Here is a 22,696-nt window from a genome sequence, read left to right as displayed (position 1 = left end):
TGAACAAGCAACTTAACTCAAATAATGATGTGTGCGCTAGGCATCTCTCTCCAGCTCTCTCCATGTTGCTGTGCTGCTTGGCTGGCTAGCTGCTCAATGGTTTCCTGCAGATATTGCCACTGTTCTCGCTCACACTGCAGTGCACTGCCACCATCAGCTGTGTGTCTCCGCCAGTTCCAGAAAGTCCACACCTTGCATACGTACTGTAAATATGATAAATCATAGATTGGCAAGGAAATACTCTTCATCTTCACTGTCCAACTGCATTGTCACGGAGCTGGAACCAGCAGTAGAGGATGGAGTGGCCTTAAAGCTGTATGCTGCTGTGGTGCCAAACTGTTGCAGAACTTCACTTGGTAGTTTATGCTGGTAACAGGTATCCCCAGCCAGCTTCAGTCCATACTGCATCAGGAGTATGGAGTTGAGAGTGTGCAGTGACATTCTATTTCTTAACTTTGACTTGACCACACTTATTTGTCTGAGCAGCCGTTCACCTCCGCATTTGAGTGTGGCAAGGAGAGGGCAGCGAGTGTAGCTTTGCACAATTCTTCAAATGGATTTGACCCGGAAGAGTCTGTGTAGTCATTGACTTCACTCCAAAACTCAACTGTATTTTCAGTTGAGTCCCACCTAAACAGATGGATGTTTCTCCATTGGGAAACAATTTTATAAATTGTTTGGTGCTGGTACCCCATTAGGTCAGCTACTTTAATAATTTCAGTGGTGTCTTTATTGTGCTTTAGCGTTTCCTTAACACTGAACAAGGCCATGTTTCGCAAGGCTTCAAGGTTGTCTGGGAGCCTTGCTTGCAGCTCCTTGCTTAAAGCAACAATGTAGTTGATAACCTGTCTCCGAATGACCTTTTTGTTCTCTGGCGCAAGACTGAGTTGGTACAGTGTGCTCTCGAAAAGGTACCCAAGGTATGGTGATGGACTGAGATGTCCATCAATGGCATCCTTCAGGACATCAATTTTTGCCATAGGGTTGACTACTCTGCTGCAAATTGATGTTAAGAGGTGTACCAGATTGTCCAAAAGCTTGACAGGATCTGTTTGCTCTCCCTCAAATAACTTCACTGCAACTTGTACATCGGACAGGATTAATTTAAAAAATGTCAGGTAGACATAGTTGGTCTTGTCCATGTACATTGAGTGGAGCACATCCGCCATGTAGCAACGCTCACTGGCCTTGGTCAATTCAAAGTGGAGTTTCAGTTCTTCCCACTGGCTCAATATATGAGTTACCGCAAGCTCAATCAATAGCCAACGTGTGGCACACACTTTGGTGATCTGCCGGGGTTTCTGGCCACAATTAATGGTGGCATACACTGCTTTGTACGCCTCGCACCGTTTTGGGGAAATCGAAAACCAGTTGTAGGTTTCCTTGATTAAGTACTCAACACTCCTAGGGATGGTTTCTTTGGATGCTGAACTGACAGCCAATTGTAAAGAATGGCACACACAGCGGATGAGTACCAAATTGGGCAATGCACATTCTTCCTTTTTGTGCACCCCGCTGTGCACCTCAGTCATCACAGACACATTATCAGTGCCAATACCCTGAAGATTCTCTTTTTTAAGGTTACGGTTCTCAAGAAACTCAACTACTGCCTTTGCTATTGATCTGGCATCGCCCCCCTCCAATTCAACCAGCCCAAGAAATGTGGACACAACGGTTCCTTTTTTAGCACTGAAATACCGAATCACCACACCCAGGTATTTCGAGACACTGACATCAGTGGACTCATCCAAAAGGAGACTGAACTTCTCATTCCCCACATCTGATGTTACTCTTTTGAGAAAATAAGGAGCCAGTACTCCCCTAATCATTTCTGTGCACTTGGTGCAGTGCATTTGGAAGTTTGTTGCTGTCACAGAATCTGAAAAGGCAGCTTTGCAAGCCATACCTAAATGGTCGCATGCTAGCAGCGAACAATGCCCCACAATGGCCATTGGCATAGTAGCTTCTGCTCTTTTGCAGTTATCCACTTTCTTAACCAACTGTGGTCATGTAGAATGCGTTGTGGGGTTGTAATTTATTTATATGCTTTGCTGTAAAAACAATGTTATTTTTATGTCATACATTTTTGCAAGCATATCTGATTTGCAGTATGCCCAACAAGCATCCCCAATTACTGGCTTCAGCCACCCTTTAAATTCAGGTAGAGACTGACACTCTTTTCTGTACTTCTGTCTGTACAATTTTGATTGAGACATGTTGATTGATGTTGTAAGTTCTGTTCAAGATCAAACATTTGTGACCAACTATATTCATTGGGTTTGTCTTGTCGAACGCATACTACTGCTGCTGCAGTCAGCCAACAATGATTTGCAATTTGCTGAAATTGCTGCTGGCCTGCTGCTGCTTGTGCACGAGCTGAGCGCCCGCTGATGACATCACTCACAATGCACTTTTGCAGCTAGGCACATTTGTTGTGACTGAGTGTGTGACAGAGAAAAATCTTTTTGTGTCATTTAGAGGGAAAATGCATTTTAGCGTTTGAGTCACTTTTCAAAAGTTGCTAAAAGTTCCAAATATATTTTTAAAAGTAGCGAAATTTGTTGCTAGGTGCTGTTTGAAAAAAAGTTGCCAGGGTAGTCTGAAAAGTTTCTAAATCTAGCAACAAAATTGCTAAATTGGCATCACTGAATGAGAGAGCACGCGAGGAGGTAACGTTGAGGATTCCTCGTGTGTACTTCCTTTGTTTCCTCTTTCTCAGTTTTTCCCTTGAGTTCAACGCGACAGGTACCTCTATCACCGCCTATCGTGCTGGAGTGTAACAAAATATACAGTCGCTAGTGAAAGTCTACATCCTTTGCAGTCACATTTTGCTGCCTTAATTTAAATCTAAAACGGTATTTAAATCTAAAACGGGTAAAGCTTTTGCTACCGATCTACACAGCCTACTTGACATTTTCAAAGTGAAATAAAATTATAGAGCATTTTCCAATTATTATTATTATTTTTTTTTAACTATGATGTCTTGATTGTGTATGTTCTCACACCCAATAATTAATACTTTGTGATGGTGGAAGCACCTCAGGCAGCCATTACAGCTGTGAATGTCATTACAGCTGTGAATCATTTTGAATAAGATTCTAACAACTTTGCACAACTTTTAGGGTAAAAAATACTGTATATCGATTGGTTTTGTCAACATTGCTCAAGCTCAGTAGGCTAAATTTGGTTAGGAATCATTGATGGACAGCAATATCCAAACATTGTCTGTGATTTTCAAGCAAATTTAAGTCAGGACTGAGACTGGAGCACTAAGCAACACAACTTGGAAAGCCTATCGTGCTGGAGTGTAACAAAATATACAGTCGCTAGTGAAAGTCTACATCCTTTGCAGTCACATTTTGCTGCCTTAATTTAAATCTAAAACGGTATTTAAATCTAAAACGGGTAAAGCTTTTGCTACCGATCTACACAGCCTACTTGACATTTTCAAAGTGAAATAAAATTATAGAGCTTTTTCCAATTATTATTATTATTATTTTTTAACTATGATGTCTTGATTGTGTATGTTCTCACACCCAATAATTAATACTTTGTGATGGTGGAAGCACCTCAGGCAGCCATTACAGCTGTGAATGTAATTACAGCTGTGAATCATTTTGAATAAGATTCTAACAACTTTGCACAACTTTTAGGGTAAAAAATACTGTATATCGATTGGTTTTGTCAACATTGCTCAAGCTCAGTAGGCTAAATTTGGTTAGGAATCATTGATGGACAGCAATATCCAAACATTGTCTGTGATTTTCAAGCAAATTTAAGTCAGGACTGAGACTGGAGCACTAAGCAACACAACTTGGAAAGCCATTCTGGTCTGTTTTTGGCAAAAAAATGTGTGTAATTGTCCCGCTCTATCACAGGGTTAGATATTCAGAAAACTCCCCAGTCCCTGCCGGTGGCAAGCATACCCATAACATGATGCTGCCACCACAATACTTGAAAATACAGGTTTCACTCTGTGTTGTATTGGATTTAACCCATCACATTTTAAGTTTTTAATTTAGACCTAAATGTTCACTTCCTCCATGTTGTCTTTTAGTATTACTTAACAGCCTTGTTGCAAACATAATAGATTATTTGGAGCGGATTTTTTTTTAACACAAACTTCCATCTTTTCACATATTTTCATACACGCCAGTAATGTGGAGTGAATGTAATGTTGTTGATACCCTGTATTTTCAATTATTGTGGTAGCAGCATCATGTTATTGGTATGCTTGTCACCATCAGGGACAAGGGAGTTTGTTAGGATCAAAATAAATATGAAAGAAGCAAAACCCAAGTAAAAAGTTAGAGGAAAACCTGCCCCAGACTTCTGAATATACCCTTGGATGGAGTTTTATTTTTCAGCGGGACAATACACATTTTAATGCCAAAGACACACCAGAATGGTTTTCCAAGTGCTGTTGAGTGTTCCTGAGTGGTGCAGACTCAGTCCTGATTTAAATCTCTTTGAAAATCAGAAAGAAGTTTAGAATATTTCGGTACATCAATGACTCCCAACCACTGAGCTTGAGACAAAAACAAAAACAATGGATATGCCACCCGAGAGGCGCAGTGCTTGAGGCAATTGGATATCACGAAATTGGGGAGAAAAAAGGGGGTAAAGTACATAACAATAAAAGATTGATGATATACTGTATGTTGACCCAACAGTTATGCAAAGTAGGTAGAATCTTATTCAAATCTGTGCATAAAGTAGAGAATCTCACACATGCACAGAAGCTTCGGACCTTTTGGGAAGAGGGTTCCAGAGGATATTTATGCTGCGTTCATAACGTAGAGTCAATGAACACCCCTCCAACTCGTAATTACTAGTGGGAAACTAGTCTATCATTTCTGAGCTCCCACATGATGAACTCTGACTTCGCCTACTAAGGAAATTACCTTGATAACAGTTAGATTTTTAAAATTCATGTTTTGTTATTGCATCTATCAATTCATATGGTTTTTGAACACAATAATTTGATACGGGCATGATAGTTTTACTTTTAGTTTATGCTTGACCCAGCTTGTTTGCCTTCAGCCAGTAAGCTTGCTCAGCAAGTTCAAAGCACGTGAATGCACACTGACATTGCTCCCAGTTTATAACAAGTCTCCCACTTGTTATGACCACAGCATAACTCTGGTTTGTGAAGACATTGACAATCAATTTTATTTTTAATTAATTCATTTTTTTTAAGGCCGTGAAATGTGACAACTGTGCAAGCACCGTGTAGACTTTCACTAGGCATTATAGCTCTGCTGGAACCCATCTGTTTTATAGGTAGATTAGATAATATAAAATCCATGTGCTTACTGTGGGTGAAAAGCTTACCCTTAGATCAGACCGATATTATTATTTAATTTATTTTACTTTTTACCCCAAAATTGGTAGATACAGTCTTGTCCCATCGCTGCAACTCCCGTATGGACTCGGGAAAGGCGAAGGTCGAGAGCCATGCGTCCTCCCGAAGCACGACCCTGCCAAGCCGCACTGCTTCTTGACACACTGCTCACTTAACCCGGAAGCCAGTCGCCCCAATGTGTCGGAGGAAACACTGTCCAACTGCTTACCGTGTCAGTGTGCATGCGCACAGCCCGCCACAGGAGTCACTAGAGCACGATGGGACAAGGACATCCGGGTCGGCCAAACCCTCCCCTAACTCGGACGACGCTGGGCCAATTGTGGCCAATTGTGCGCTGCCTCATGGGTCTCCCAGTCGCCGCCTGGATCTGTAGTGATGCCTCTAGCACTGCGATGCAGTGCCTTAGACCGCTGCGCCACTCGGGAGGCAGTTTAGACAGATATGACATTGGTGGTAAATTCATAGCAGGCTATTCACCACTTAATCATTCAACATCATATCATATGAAAGTACAAAAGCCAACAATATATTAAAACATTCACGATAAATATTTTTCCAAAAACACTGAACAAAAATATAAACGCAACATGTAAAGTGTTGGTCCCATGTTTCATGAACTGAAATAAAAGTCCCCAGAAATGTTCCATATTCACAAAAAGGTAATTTCTCTCAAACTTTGTGCACAAATGTGTTTACATCCATGTTAGTGAGCATTTTTCTTTTGCCAAGATAATTCATCCACCTGCCAGTTGTGGCATGTGTCGTAGCTGAATCAGAATTAGTTAGGTAACATAGATAAATAAGATGTTTTATTTATTTTATACTTGTCATTAGAATGTCTTCTTTTGGACTATACTGTTGGCAGTTGCATTTTCCTTTCTTCTCTAGGGAAAAGTCACTTGGGACCCAGAGAGGGGAAAGGTCAGGCTTGTCTTTTACATGTCTGGTAATATGCAGAATATCAGAAAGGGAGAAGTCAGGTTTGAACATTGTCTTCATATGTGAATGTGTCTGTAACTATTGTATGTCCCCTCTGATGTTGCCCTTCTCTTGACCTAGTATATGACCTAGAGGCTCACTCCCCTCCGTGAGCTTGTCCAGGAAGGGGTGTATTTGAGATGGGAGTATCTAGAATTGACAATTGATATATGCCATTGGATGAGGTAATGTTTTGGTACTATGAAGTACCAAGAACGAGAAGTAGAACCTCGTCTAAGAGACCAAACTGAACGATAATTTATAGCTACTGCTATCTGGCTATGGGATACTCCTCTCTCAAGTAAAAGGCCCTTTGTGAAGTTCCTAAGATCTGTGGTTCATCATGTGAGTTGAGAGGGGTGTATCTTGGCTATAAAAGATACTAAGTATTCTTTTGTAAGGACTCTCAGAGAATTCATTTATAGACAATGAATTGATCTGAGAGTCAAAGGGTTATGGTGAAGATCATATAATTAAAGATGGACTTTAAAATATAACTCTGACTTGTGTGTGGTTTGTAAACTCTCCTCATTTAGTAATACAGGAAATTACCACGACACATGTCAAAAAGCTGATTAAATAGCATGATCATTACACAGGTGCATCTTGTGCTGGGGACAATAAAACGTAACTCTAAAATATGCAGTTGTGTCACACAACACAATGCCACAGATGTCTCAAGTTGAGAGAGCATGCAATTGCCATTCTGACTGCAGAAATGTCCACCAGAACTGTTGCCAGAGAATTTAATGTATTTATTTATGTCTGTAATGAAGCCCTTTGTAGGGAAAAACTCACTCTGATTGGCAGTGCCTGGCTCCTAAGGGGGTGGGGCCTTTTCCCTGCACCCCTGCCTAGTCATGTGAAATTCATAAATGAGGGCCTAATGAATTTTTCAGTTTACTGATTTCCTTAAATGAACTAACTCAGTGAAATTGTTGCATATTGCATTTATATTTTTGTTCAGTATATATATAACAAAAATAGATATGTACTACAAATAGATTCAAACATTTAGACATATACAAACATCTTTTAAATAATCTGTTGCAGTCCAAGAAAGGTTTAAGATTGTGATGTCAGATAGATAGGGAGAGAGAAAGGCTTGATTAATTATGGTTCCCATAGACATTCGATTAAGTATTGTAGCAGTTTGCATTACAAAAGTACTTTGCAAAAGTATTCAAACCCCATGGATCTCTTCACATTTTATAGTGTTACAAAGTGGGATTAAAATGAATCGTCATTTTCGGTCAATAATATACACAAAATATTCCTTAATGTCAAAGTGGAAGATTATTATTTGTTTTAATTAAATAACAAAAATATAGTTTTCGCATTAGTATTCAACCCTTTGTTTAGACAAGCCTAAATTAGATCAGGAGTAATATTTGGCATAACAAATGACATAAAAAGTTACCTGGACTCACTGTGTGAAATAATATGGGGTTGACATGATTTTTAAATGACTAACCCTTCCTCTGTCCCCCATACATAGAACATCTGTAAGGTCCCTCGGTCAAGTATTGAATTTCAAGCACAGACTAAACTACAGATTGAGCACAGATTAAACTATTAAAGACCAGAGAGCTTTTCGAAAGCCTCATACAAAAGAGCAGTGAAAAGAGCAGTGGTAGATGGGTAACAATGACTAATCAGTCATTGAATATCTCTTTAAGCATGGTCTAGTTATTAATTATGTGCATTATATATTAAACCACCCAGACACCTCTAAGATACAGTCCTTCTGAACTGAACTGTAGGACAGGAATGAAATTGCTCAGGGATGTTACAATGAGGCCATTGGTGATTTTAAAACAGCCACAGAGTTCAATGGCTCTGATGGGAGAGAACTGAGGATGGATCAACAACATTGTAGTGACTCCACAATAATGATGTAAATGACAGCGTGAAAAGAACACAAATATACAAAAAATTCCAAAACATGCATATTGTATACAACAAAGCATTAAAGTAATTTTGAAAAAAAAATACCCTGGTAAAGGAATACACTTTCTGGTCTAAATGCAACACATCACTGAGTAACAGCCTCCTTATTTTCAAGCATGGTGGTGGTTGCATCGGCAAATATTGGGGAGTTTCTCAGGATAAAATGAAACGGGATGGAGCTAAGCACAGGTAAAATCCTAGAGCAAAACCTACTTCAGTTTGCTTTACACCAGACACTGTGAGAGGATTTCACCTTTCAGCAGGACAATAAACTACAACACAAAGCCAAATCTACACTGGAGTTGCTTACTAAGAAGTCAGTGAATGTTCCTAAGTGGCCAAGTTACAGTTTTGACTTAAATCTGCTTGAAATACTATGGAAAGAAAATTGCTGTTTAACCATTATTCTGAAAGAGCTTGAACAATTTTGAAAATAATAATATGCAAATATTGCACATTCCAGGTGTGCAAAGCTCTTAGAGACTTACCCAAGAAGACTCACAGCTGTTATCACTGTCAAAGGTGTTTCTAATGTGTATGGACTCAGGGAGGTGAATACTGATGCAACGTCTATCTATATTTGATTAAAAAATGCTTGCATTTTTCTTCAACTTGGACTTTAGAGTATTTTGTGTAGATTGTTGACAAAAAATGACAATTACATCTATTTTACTCCCACTTTGTAACACAAAAGTTATGTGAAGGAATCCAAGGGGTCTGAATACTTTTGCAAGGCAATGTTCATGTAGAAATGACATCAGAACATTAACATAAGGTTTAACCATATGCATATTTCCATCCTAGGTCTCTGCTAGATGCACAGTGAAGTGTCCACATCAATGGTCACAGAAATGTCTTGAGGAGTGCTGTACTGGTCTGAGAGTGGAGGAAGTTAGTATGAGTATTGTCCCAGTATCCCAGGTCCAGTGGTGATGTCATGGCCTCCACGGAATGATCCCAAACTGTGTTAAGGGAAAGGCAGGAAACACAACGTTTCTTGTAAGGCTCACATGTTTATATGCAACCACATTATCAGGTCAGTAGAACATTTTTGTCATTTCTAACCCCAATGCTGCCAGTGCCTTGAAGTCATTTTTGTGTTGAGCAAGGTAGGGTGAAGATTCTATTTCCAAGGATATGTGCTACTATGGTATAGCAGTGTATCCCCAATATTAATTTAGCATGTTGACGCCCCTCCCCAAAATCGAATAAATGTGAAACATTTTAAATATATACATTACCATTCAAAAGTTTGGCACACCTACTCATTACAGGGTTTTTCTTTATTTTTTACATTGTATAATAATAGTGAAGACATAAAAACTATGAAATATAACATATGGAATCATGTAGTAACCAAAAAAGTGTTAAACAAATCAAATATATTTTATATATATAAGATTCTTCAAAGTTACCACCCTTTGCCTTGATGAAAGCTTTGCACCAGCTCAACCAGCTTCATGAGGTAGTCAACTGAAATGCATTTCAATTAACAGGTGTGCCTTGTTAAACGTTAATTTGTGGAATTTCTTTCCTCCTTACTGCGTTTGAGCCAATCAGTTGTGCTGTGACAAGGTAGGGGTAGTATACAGAAGATAGCCCTATTTGGTAAAAGACCAAGTCCATATTATGGCAAGAACAGCTAAAATAAGCACAGAGAAACGACAGTCCATCATTACTTTAAGACATGAAGGTAAGTCAATGCGGAACATTTCAAGAACTTTGAAAGTTTCTTCAAGTGCAGTCGCAAAAACCATCAAGCGCAATGATGAAACTGGCTCTCATGAGGACCGCCACAGGAAAGGAAGACACAGAGTTACCTCTGCTGCAGAGGATAAGTTCATTAGAGTTACCCGCCTCAGAAATTACAGCCCAAATAAATGCTTCACAGAGTTCAAGTAAGAGACACATCTCAACATCAACTGTTCAGAGGAGACTGATTGAATCAGACCTTCTAAAGGACACCAATAATAAGAAGAGACTTGCTTGTGCCAAGAGACACGAGCAATGGACATTAGACCAGTGGAAATCTGTCCTTCGGTCTGATGAGTCCAAATTTGAGATTTTTGGTTCCAACCGCCGTGTCTTTGTGAGACGCAGAATAGGTGAACGGATGACCTCCACATGTGAAGCATGAAGGAGGAGGTGTGATGGTGCTTTGCTGGTGACACTGTCAGTGATTTATTTAGAATTCAAGGCACACTTAACCAGCATGGCTACCACAGCATTCTGCAGCGATATGCCATCCCATCTAGTTTGCGCTTAGTGGGACTATCATTTGTTTTTCAACAGGACAATGACCCAAAACACACCTCGAGGCTGTGTAAGGGCTCTGTGACCGAGAAAGAGAGTGATGGAGTGCAGCATCAGATGATGTCTTCCACAATCACCTGACCTGAACCCAATTGAGATGGTTTGGGATGACTTGGACCACAGAGTGAAGGAAAAGCAGCCAACAATTTCTCAGCATATGTGGGAACTCCTTCAAGATTGTCAGAAAAGCATTCCTCATGAAGCTGGTTGATAGAATAACAATAGTGTGCAAAGCTGTCATCAAGGCAAAGGGTGAAGACTTTGAAGACTCTAAAATGTATTTTGATTTGTTTAACACTTTTTTGCTTACTACATGATTCCATGTGTTATTTCATAGTTTTGATGTCTTCACTTTTATTCTACAATGTAGAAAATAGTCAAAGTAAAGAAAAACCCTTGAATGAGCAGGTGTGTGGAAACTTTTGACTGGTACTGTATGTATGTGTGTATGTACAGTTGAAGTCAGAAGTTTACATACACCTTAGCCAAATATATTTCAACTCAGTTTTTCACAATTCCTGACATTTAATCCTAGTAAAAATTCTGTGTTTTAGGTCAGTTAGGATCACCACTTTATTTTAAGAATGCGAAATGTCAGAATAATAGTAGAGAGAATGATTCATTTCAGCTTTTATTTCTTTCATCACATTCCCAGTGGGTCAGAAGTTTACATACACTCAATTAGTATTTGGTAGCATTGCCTTTAAATTGTTTAACTTGGGTCAAACTTTTCGGGTAGCCTTCCACAAGCTTCCCACAATAAGTTGGGTGAATTTCGGCCCATTCCTCCTGACAGAGCTGGTGTAACTGAGTTAGGTTTGTAGGCCTCCTTGCTTGCACACGCTTTTTCAGTTCTGCCCACAAATTTTCTATGGAATTGAGGTCAGGGCCTTGTGATGGCCACTCCAATACCTTGACTGTTGTCCTTAAGCCATTTTGCCACAACTTTGGAAGTATGCTTGGGGTCATTGCCCATTTGGAAGACCCATTTGCGACCAGGCTTTAACTTCCTGACTGATGTCTTGAGATGTTGCTTCAATATATCCACATAATTTTCCTACCTCATGAAGCCATCTATTTTGTGAAGTGCACCAGTCCTTCATGCAGCAAAGCACCCCCACAACATGATGCTGCCACCCCGGTGCTTCACGGTTGGGATGGTGTTCTTTGGCTTGCAAGCCTCCCCCGTTTTCCTCCAAACATAACGATGGTCATTATGGCCAAAGAGTTCTATTTTTGTTTCATCAGACCAGAGGACATTTTTCCAAAAGCACCATCTTTGTCCCCATGTGCAGTTGCAAACCATAGTCTGGCTTTTTTATGGCAGTTTTGGAGCAGTGGGTTCTTCCTTGCTGAGTGGCCTTTCAGGTTATGTAGATATAGGACTCATTTACTGTGGATATAGATACTTTTGTACCTGTTTCCTCCAGCATCTTCACAAGGTCCTTTGCTGTTGTTCTGGGATTTATTTGCACTTTTCGCACCAAAGTACTTTCATCTCTAGGAGACAGAACGCATCTCCTTCCTGAGTGGTATGACGGCTGCGTGGTCCCATGGTGTTTATACTTGCGTACTATTGTTTGTACAGATGAACGTGGTACCTTCAGGTGTTTGGAAATTGCATCCAAGGATGAACCAGTCTTGTGGAGGTCTTGGCTGATTTCTTTTGATTTTCCCATGATGTCAAGCAAAGAGGCACTGAGTTTGAAGGTAGGCCTTGAAATACATCCACAGGTACACCTCCTATTGATTCAAATTATGTCAATTAGCCTATTAGAAGCTTCTAAAGCCATGACATCATTTTCTGGAATTTTCCAAGCTGTTAAAAAGCACAGTCAACTTAGTGTATGTAAACCTCTGACCCACTGGAATTGTGATACAGTGAATTATAAGTGAAATAATCTGTCTGTAAACAATTGTTGGAAGAATTACTTGTGTCATGCACAAAGTAGATGTCCTAACCGACTTGCCAAAACTATATATATATCCCCTTTTCTCCCCAATTTTCGTCGTATCCAATCGCTAGTAATTGTCTCATCGCTACAACTCCTGTACGGGCTCGGGAGAGACGAAGGTCGAAAGCCACGCGTCCTCCGAAGCACAACCCAACCAAGCCACACTGCTTCTTAACACAGCCAACCCGGAAGCCAGCCGCACCCATGTGTCGGAGGAAACACTGTGCACCTGGCCCCCTTGGTTAGCGCGCACTGCGCCCGGCCCGCCACAGGAGTCGCTGGAGCGCGATGAGACAAGGATATCCCTACCGGCCAAACCCTCCCTAACCCGGACGACGCCAGTCCAATTGTGCGTCGCCCCACGGACCTCCCGGTCGCGGCCGGCTGCGACAGAGCCTGGGCGCGAACCCAGAGACTCTGGTGGCGCAGCTAGCACTGCGATGCAGTGCCCTAGACCACTGCGCCACCCGGGAGGCCCCTAAAACTATAGTTTGTTAACAAGAAATTTGTGGAGTGGTTGAAAAACAAGTTAATGACTCCAACCCAAGTGTATGTAAACTTCCAACTTCAACTGTATGTATGTATGTATGTATGTATTTTTGTATGCACACACACACACACACACACACACACACCTGCCGAGACACGCTTTTAAGTTCAGAGTGACGAAGTTACAACGTATATTTGTAGCAAACAGAGTGAGCAGTGTCGATTAAAGACATTTTAAAAGCTTTTGATGCATTCAGAGTCCTTTGGGGGTTTTCAATTAGGTAAATGCAGATGTGCAACCCTATGCTGCAGCCTAATTATTTAAAACATATATGCTGCATCACTTGGGCTACAGGTTATAATGCTTTTAAAGGGTAAATTATATTTCAGATGGTGTCAACATAATTACCTTTTCATGCATTTTGGAATAGAATGTCCTTTGCAAAAAGTCACCATAAGTGACCTTCTCACAGTCATTCTACAAAAACAAATATCCCCCGACTAGCTTTGCCCCCGCTGCTGAAAAACATCTCAGGGTAAACTCTGGATATGGTATTGTATTGTATGGCATGAATTTTAAGTCGCTCTCGATAAGAGCGTCTGCTAAATGACTAAAATGTAAAATACGTGTGTGCCTCACCCGTCCAGTAGCAGCACAGCTCCCAGCAGCAGTAGCAGGACAGCCAGCAGACAGGAAGAGATGACTGTGATGACCACCATTCCCCCAGAGTGCTTCCCTATCCACTCATCTATGGAGGACCAGGACCTCGCTGCACAGACGGAAATTATTCTTTTTTTAAACCTCTGAGTAAAATTGGCCTTTAAGAGGGAACACAATAAAACATTTTCAATTCAGGCCAGGGCTATTAGCTCCCCCGAGTGGAACGACCGTTAAACATCTTGTGCCGATTATAGGCTATATCTGTGTAATAATAATGTTCATAGTTTATTTTAGTGGCTTTATCTTACTTGATGTTAGAGAAATGGGATATGACCATTTAGACTCTGAGACCACTCCTCTGGACACTGGATCAATGAGGATGTACTTCACCCTGAAAAATAAGAAAATACACATTTACACGTGACCCGCACTGACCTTAAAAAGACCACAACAAATCCATCAATTATACTTTTCAATTAGTTGGGATTTAGACATTCCTAGCTGTTAAAAGTCAGTTGCTTTCAAGACTGACAATGACAAAAGCATCCTTGATGTATATTGCTATGGTATTATGATACCTGACAGTGGAACCCGGAGGTAGGATCCCATTGCAGTTGGTGTTGGTGCAGTTGCCCTCCGCACCTACTCTGAAGTACTTGATGCCAGGCAACTGGCCACAGGGGAAGTCCTTAGGGCGACCCAATTTGGTTACAAAGTACATTCTATCAGTCTGGCTGCTGAAGGCAATAGGGTATGGAGAGGCACTGACGATCTGTACTGCTACCAGCTTGTCAATGTCAAAGTTGTTGATGCCTGATGTGCAACAGGGCCACGAGAAAAGACAAAATGAGCAATGGGCTGGACAATCGTACATCTATCTAGTATCTGATTTGATTTTGATTTAGCTGCACTGGAATTGTAATCTGATGTATGAATCATTATTAATAATTGTATCAAAGTTACGATACGTCCCTCGATGTCTTTAAATACTTTGCCACATCCAGTTGAGACCTACCTGGTCCAGAGGCGATGGCAGCCCATACTTGACAGGTGCTTTGACTGCATTTGAGCTGGGTCAGTGTGTTGAAGTAGCACAGAGGCTGGCCCAGCACAATGGTAGTGCTGGTTACCCTGCCACTCGCCTCATAGGGGAGAATCTCAGGAATATGATCCAGAGACACAACTACACAAACAGAACAGAAAAACTATTTACTACTTTTTATGCTGTACATTTTAAACCAGAGCCACAAGAAACCTCACAGTATGGCTCTGTATCAAACTCTTTTTCTCAAAGCTGGGCCACACTGCTGTCTTAGAAGTAAGATCAGAAACCTTTCCGGAGAAGATATCAGTTTGTGAGTAGTTTATCTAATGGCCTCTTTCCCTAATAACCTCCCATGGAAGATGATAAACAGCCCTTAAAAGAGGAAGGGGTGTTTACTTGCTCATTATCTAGCTAGTGGACTAGATTCTACATTCTGAGAAACATACTCTTGATTTTGCTGTCTGATCCTGATGCAAGACATTTATACAGATGTACACCACTCACTACCAATCTACCAGGGTTTGGATGCTATCTGTGGGAGAGCATAAGAAACTTGACCCTTGTTCTTCCTCCCAGTCTTGTCATGTTACAAAATTATTGAATCTGTCCCTAGTCTCAGACAATGGGAGGACAATACATGCTCAAATGATAATTACTGTAGAAAGGTCTAATTATGCTTTCTCAGATTGTCATTACTTTCATATGGATAATTGTATTCACTACAGTAACTATTAATATCATAACTAGCTGTACTGATCTCTGATGCTGCAGTAAAAGTGCATACAAATCTAATTTCTTGTTTTGGATAGTGAAAATCCCACACGTATGTAGTGGCTCAATGAGGAGCTAGGCCATGGTGTATACAGACAATATTTGCACTGCAAACATCTCTTAAGGTTGAACAGTAAAACATGCGGGGGTAAGCACCCTGAGCAGGAGAAAGCACCATGTCCATTTTCCTGAAAAACCAGTCTATCCTATTATTTATCATCCACGAGGAATTTTTCCGTTCGAAAAATATTGAATGGTTACAAGGGCATGTTTAGAATAAGGACACATTTCACATCCAACTAAAAACAAACACTTATATTCAAGTAACCATCCTTCACCTGTTCGCGCCACTTTTAATGTTGTCCAAAAGCATAATTTATGGAGTAAAACAGCCCTAAAAACGATTCTATGACCTATTCTACATCAACAGCATTTATCAATTTTAGCTTATCAATTGATATTGATAAGACCTAATCGAATCATTCAATCTGTTAATAAAACATGTTAACCAGTATGGCTACATAAAGCTATAAAGTATTGTTAAGTATTCTGTTTACGATCATCAAACATTGATTTGGGTCTTGTAACACTTTGATCTTTATTCGTGATAGCCTATGTACAATAACTTAAATATAATACAAACTAAATTAAGAGCATTCTTTCAACATGATAGCCTGTATGTACGTGAAGGGTGGTTAGAATAAAATAAAGTATTAGGTCTATTCAAAAAATTGTGGCATATTAAAAGATTAACAAACATTGTCCAAGTTATCAATAAAACCCTGTGCTCACATCACTACCTCCCCCGAAACATATAGGCTTGGCTGTAACACTTACTTTGCGGTCGGACTCCGAACAAAAATGCACTGAAGAAAGATGTATATGATAACATGTACGTCCAAGACATCGCAGATATTTTGGGGTTGATACTGTCAAAAATGTGCCCCCGATGTTTCTACTATTAGTATTTCGCGCGACAAAATATATTTTCCAGTAAATTACCGTGCCTTCTCTGTGGTGTGTGCAGGTGAACTAAAACTGTAGGTGTTACGTTAGTAGTCTGTGGGAGTTCACAGTTCCCGGAGAAACGCTATCAAACGTTTGTCAAGGACAAAACTTTAAAAGTATAATTACACTTGCTAAATTATAACCACAAAATCGTAAGCCTCCAATGTTAATATAAGATTAATAAATTCCTACAAAAATAAATAAATGCCAGTTTACATAGGCTACGGTACATACTTGTACTCAGGGCCAGACCTATGCATAAGCGATATAAGCGGCCAATTTGGGTCCCGCCACCAGAAATATATACAAAACTTAGTGTTGAGAGTTAAAATAGTAGAATACACAAGGTGATGTTTAAAAATGTGTTTCTGCATCATAAAGGTCTACCTGAACCAGAATGCCTGAGACCCCAGCGGGTCCAGGTCCAGAATTCTAACTTGTCCCGCTGTCTGAATCAGGTCCTGTTTGATTGTCATCGGGTCTTGGGTCTATGTAACTACAGTTGATAGACCCGAGTGGACCCGACCATGGCTCTACATAGCTTATAGCATATTTATTTTATGCTAATAAGGTGAATTTATTGAGTTATAGAAGGCCTAGCCAACATTTAAAGATCTATTGTTAACCAGAAAAGCAATCAATCAACCAATCAAATGTATTTATCAAGCCCTTTTTACATCAGCCGATGTCACAAAGTGCTGAAAGTTCAAATTTGTCTGATAAACATAATTTTGTCACTTTGGTCCAATCGGGTCTGGTCTAGAGCCAGACTTGTTAGGGTACGGGATCTAGGACTGGTTGTCCTAGGGTCCATTTGGGTTTGGGTCTGATTGTTCCATTTGGGTCTGAGTCCCCTCCTTTTTTTATTGATCGAGTCAGTAAGGGTGCGGGTCTGATTGTCCTTGGGTCCATTTGGGACAAACTTTTTGGACCAGAGAAGACCTCTAGTGCATCAGCAGTTTCCCTCTTGTTATGTCAGTCACTGACAGTCACTCAAGTAGCCCATATCAGCTAACATTTTTTCAGTTGGTAGGTTAGTCTAGCCAGCTATCTAAACTTGTATACTCTTAGAAAAAAGGGTTCTTCAGCTGTCTCCATAGGAGAACGCTTTTTGGTTCCAGGGATAACCCTTTTGGGTTCCATGTAGAACCCTCTGTGGAAAGGGTTTTACATGGAACCCAAAGGGGTTCTACCTGAAACCAAAAATAGTTTTTCAAAGGGTTCTCCTATGGGGAACAACATTTTGCTTACGGCACCAGAAAGGCTAGGGGGCTTACTGTACATTAATGCTGCAAATCTGAACACACCAGGTGTGTTTACACTGTCACGTTCTGACCCTAGTTATTGTGTTAATCCTTTGTTTTGTTAGTCAGGATGTGAGCTGGGTGGGCATTTCTATGTGTTGTGTTTCTATGTTGGGTTTAGGGGTTGCCTGGTATGGCTCTCAATTAGAGGCAGGTGTTTGGCGTTTCCTCTGATTGAGAGTCATATTAAGGTAGGTTGTTCTCACTGTTTGTTTGTGGGTGATTGTCGCTGTGTCTGTGTTTATTGCACCACACGGTACTGTCTCGTCTCGTTCGTTTTTTCCCTGTTCATTGCGGGCTTCGTTATATGTAGGTTGCATGTTCAGGTCAGTCTACGTTGTTTGTTTATTTTGTAAATATTTCAAGTATAGTTCGTGTCAGTGTTCGTCGTGTTTAATAAATTCATTATGTCTACATACCTCGCTGCACATTGGTCTTCCGATCCCTCTCTCCTCTCCTCGTCCGAGGAGGAGTACGACAATCGTTACATATACATTACATAGTAATGATGACGCCATATAGGGGACATGAGAGAAAGGGTTGTTATTATTATGTACTTCTCTTTCTATTTTAATTATTGTAAAAATAAAAAAATACAACTAATATAAAGGTTAAATAAGCTTGATTCACTTGGTGCAAACAATCATTGCCTCCAAATACATGTAGCCTATAATATGTCACTTTTAGCATTGTATTTTAAACATGGCTCAACTCAAGTTATTTTTAATGAAATAACAAAAGTAGACTTCTAAATAGCCATCAAACTAGTTATTAATTTGCATTCTCCCCCAGCCGTAATATCATAAACATATTGATCATGAATGGACCACTAAATGCAACATTTTCCTCTTTCAAACCCTCACTACAATTCTGTGGCTGGTTTTGGCAAATCATAGTCAGTGTAGCTCTTGTAGCTCAGTGTAGCTCAGTGTAGCTCTTGTGTCAGTGTAGCTCAGTGTAGCTCTTGTTCTCTTTGGCTCATCCTCATAAGCAGGGTTTACATAGGAGGGCGGATCCTTCAAGTTGCGAGCGGCATACATGCGCAATGATCCTGGAACTTGGATGGTCTGTTTCTCATTCCGACAGCAACTGCAGAGGATATAGAAGGTTGGAGAAATCAATTAATGTCAGGTAGCATATTAGATACATGCTACATAGCAGATTATGGAAATGGACAGTCAAATCCAGATAAACTAAGCAAAAAAAGATACTTCCCTTTTTCAGGACCGTCTTTCAAAGATAATTCGTAAAAATCCAAATAACTTCCCAGATCTTCATTGTAAAGGGTTTAAACACTGTTTCCCATGCTTGTTCAATGACCCATAATCAATGAACATGCACATGTGTAACGGTCGTTAAGACACTAACAGTTTACAGGCGGTAGACAATTAAGGTCACTGTTATGAAAACTTAGGACACAAAAGCCTTTCTACTGACTCTGAAAAACACCAAAAGAAAGATGCCCAGGGTCCCTGCTCATCTGCGTGAACGTACCTTAGGCATGCTGCAAGCAGGCATGAGGACTGCAGACGTGGCCAGTGTAATAAATTGCAATGTCTGTACTGTGAGACACCTGAAACAGAGCTACAGGGAGACAGGATGGACAACTGATCATCCTCACAGTGGCAGACCACGTGTAACAACACCTGCACAGGATCAGTACATCTGAACATCACACCTGCGGGACAGGTACAGGATGGCAACAATTGCCCGAGTTACACTAGGAACGCACAATCTCTCCATCAGTGCTCAGACTGTCCACAATAGGCTGAGAGAGGGTGGACTGAGGGCTTGTAGGCCTGTTGTAAGGCAGGTTTTCACCAGACATCACCAGCAACAACGTTGCCTATGGGCACAAACCCACCGTCGCTGACAGGACTGGCAAAAAGTGCTCTTTACTGGCGAAGTGCGATTTTGTCTCACCAGGGGTGATGGTCGAATTCGCGTTTATCGTCGAAGGACTGAGCGTTACACCGAGGCCTGTACTCTGGAGTGGGATCGATTTGGAGGTGGAGGGTACGTCATGGTCTGGAGTGGTGTGTCACAGCATCATTGGACTGAGCTTGTGGTCATTGCAGGCAATCTCAACGCTGTGCGTTACAGGGAAGACATCCTCATCCCTCATGTGGTACCCTTCCTGCAGGCTCATCCTGATATGACCATCCAGCATGACAATGCCACCAGCCATACTGCTCGTTCTGTGCGTGATTTCCTGTATGACAGGAATGTCAGTGTTCTGCCATGGCCAGCGACGAGCCCGGATCTCAATCCCATTGAGCACGTCTGGGACCTGTTGGATCGGAGGGTGAGGGCTAGGGCCATTCCCCCCAGAAATGTCCGGGAACTTGCAGGTGCCTTGGTGGAAGAGTGGGGTAACATCTCACAGCAAAAACTGGCAAATCTGGTGCAGTCCATGAGGAGGAGATGCACTGCAGTACTTAATGCAGCTGGTGGCCACACCAGATACTGACTGTTACTTTTGATTTTGACACCCCCTTTGTTCAAGGACACATTATTCAATTTCTGTTAGTCACATGTCTGTGGAACTTGTTCCGTTTATGGCTCAGTTGTTGAATCTTGTTATGTTCATACAAATATTTACACATGTTAAGTTTTCTGAAAATAAACGCAGTTGACAGTGAGAGGATGTTTCTTTTTTTGCTGAGTTTATATACACACGTCAGCAGCTGGACCATCTCCATCCCTATTTTAAACCATTATGAACCAAAAAGCACAACTGCTGGACCTGTTGTTATGAGCATAATGTGGCAGAACATAGAACTCCCCAACAACTGTCCCGATGTCTATGAAATTCAACTGGGAAAGGTGGTAGGTTATATAACTCACAGGGTGTAGATAATCATGATAAGCAGCAGCAAGGCCAAGAAGGCACACAGAACAGATGTTATGACAGTCATGGCCGCAGACCTTCCCGCAAGAACATCATTAATGCTGTCAGGGTTTTTCACTGGAGGAATAGACAATGATATTGTTTTTAAGTTAAGCAGAGGTACATGGACATTTCCGATTGACTGTATAGATTCAGAAAATATATGGGAAGCACTTACAAGAGTAAAGAGTGATATTGTTGGACCCGAGACAACTGCAACAACTGTCTAGTTCGCTGGGTTGATAAGAACATACTTAAATCTGAAAAAGGAGAAGATAGATACAGATATATTATCATATTCTTGAAGGTCATAATTAAGGTTGGTTGCATTGAATCCACAAAATGGTACTTCAACTTAGATCCAAAGTCAATGAATGCATTGGGGTGAAGGAGGGGTTCTGATCTGGCAATGGAATCAACAGGCAATACTCCATTACAGTTAAAGGTGGAACAGTTCCCATCAGAGCCAGCCCTGAAGTATACTGTTACATCGGGGGGGGGTCAGGAAATAGTTATTCGAGGCGTTGGAAGAGAAGGTGGTCAGATCAGGAGAGGCTGTCAATGTTGGAATTCGTGTTGTCGGCATCAAAAGTGCTGCCTCCTGTTGAACAGTAACAAGGATGTAGAATAAGAAATAACAAAAATTAAATTCTGTGCTTTCTTTTTATTTGTTATTTCTGTATGTGAAGTACTTCATACTGTAGTAACTTCGGTGCACCCAAACTTTCTAAAATGTTAACATTGCATGTCTTTTTATTTATAAATCAAAGATGTAAGGAATGTTCAATTGCTCTTCCTGTGTGCCATATGGTTTTATATTTCCTTTGAAAAATGAGAATTCCAGTACCTGTATCTATTGCCGGTACCAGCCATATTTCACAGGTAGCAGAAGAGCAGGACACATTTTTCAGACTGTCGAAGTAACACCTTGGAGGCATCAGTATCACTGAATTAGAGGTTAGTTTCCCAGCAAAGCTGGAAGGTGTTATTGCAGGAGTGTTGTTGACTGATAAAACTGTGAAAGGACAAAGATAAATACATAGAAAATACTAATTTGATCATTATAATGACATAGAAAAAAAAGGTTCTTATCTGAAATGTTTCATCTTTGTTTTACAGATACTGCTTTTCCCTGAAACATTCCACTCACCTTTAGGGTGTGTCGAGTGAAACTAGAAGGTTGTATAAAAAGCAAGGCCCACTGTTATGGACTTTCTATCCAACTTCGCAGCAATATATTTTTAAATAGAGAGACACATGTCATCTTGATCAAGTTGCACTTATTAAATAATGGCCCTATTTCTTAATACTGGCTAAACCAGTGAGGGAGGTCATGTTATTGCGCAACATACTGTATGAGAGGTCACACTATTCATGTTCAGTCATGCCAATTGGATCTGAACACTATACCTACCAACTGACCACACACTGGTTGAATCAACGTTGTTTCCACGTCATTTCAATGAAATGAATGTGGAATAGACGTTGAATTGACGTCTGTGCGTAGTAGGTAGTAATTGATTCTCCTCTAAAATTGTAGGTGACGTAGAAAAATTTTCCATATTCGTCCGTCGGATGAACAAAGTGTGCGTGGGTTTCCCAACCTGTATTTAGGGGGTTAAACCTGTCAGTTTAAACTAGAGATAAACGTCTCAATCCACTGCATCCGCCTATGGCTGCCTCTGCATCTGGTGTGGAAGGTTGCTGAACTACAGCGGTGTTTGTCAGACCATGAGACATTCCGAGAAAAAAAAAAATCGGTATGGTTTGGACTACCAAACTAATATGTTAGACCCTCACGAACACGATGGTGTTCTCCGTTTTGCTCTACGACCCCACAAGTGTCATGGGACTCGTCTGAAGATAACTGGTACCAGTTTAAAAAAAATGAATGGCAGTATGGAGGTACAGTGCATTCGGAAAGTATTCAGACCCCTTGACTTTTTCCACATTTTGTTACGTTACAG

The 22,696-nt window shown here is 40.7% G+C and overlaps 2 protein-coding genes across 2 annotated transcripts; both read right to left on the bottom strand.

The window, feature by feature from the left end:
• Positions 1-4,411: 4,411 nt before the first annotated feature.
• Positions 4,412-16,538, bottom strand: LOC129868395 (uroplakin-3b-like). The gene is made up of 6 exons (XM_055942335.1): positions 16,365-16,538; positions 14,727-14,894; positions 14,290-14,524; positions 14,020-14,102; positions 13,691-13,820; positions 4,412-9,255 (listed from the first exon to the last, which is right to left on the bottom strand). Exons 1-6 carry the CDS (start codon positions 16,432-16,434, stop codon positions 9,186-9,188), a joined length of 756 nt encoding a protein of 251 aa, XP_055798310.1. The 5' UTR covers positions 16,435-16,538; the 3' UTR covers positions 4,412-9,185.
• Positions 16,539-18,521: 1,983 nt separating this feature from the next.
• On the bottom strand, positions 18,522-21,602 carry LOC129867820 (uroplakin-3b-like). Its single transcript, XM_055941314.1, is given in 7 exon segments — positions 18,522-18,765; positions 18,797-18,928; positions 20,687-20,807; positions 20,908-20,943; positions 20,946-20,992; positions 21,136-21,211; positions 21,596-21,602. Coding segments are annotated over 7 exon segments (483 nt in total). The 3' UTR covers positions 18,522-18,701.
• Between the last annotated feature and the right edge of the window lie 1,094 nt (positions 21,603-22,696).

Source organism: Salvelinus fontinalis, chromosome 13 (genome assembly GCF_029448725.1).
Source record: "Salvelinus fontinalis isolate EN_2023a chromosome 13, ASM2944872v1, whole genome shotgun sequence".
Lineage (NCBI taxonomy): Eukaryota > Metazoa > Chordata > Actinopteri > Salmoniformes > Salmonidae > Salvelinus > Salvelinus fontinalis.
The sequence above is the reverse complement of the archived record's forward strand: the minus strand, read 5'-3'. Positions and strand labels throughout refer to the sequence as shown.

Excerpts from the sequence above, each read along its gene's own strand:
- LOC129868395 (XM_055942335.1), bottom strand. The coding sequence starts at position 16,434 with ATGTCTTGGACGTACATGTTATCATATACATCTTTCTTCAGTGCATTT. Across the intron at positions 14,103-14,289 it reads CCTCCGGGTTCCACTGTCAG|GGTGAAGTACATCCTCATTG; the intron begins GTATCATAATAC and ends CTTATTTTTCAG. Across the intron at positions 13,821-14,019 it reads TCCCATTTCTCTAACATCAA|CGAGGTCCTGGTCCTCCATA; the intron begins GTAAGATAAAGC and ends CCGTCTGTGCAG.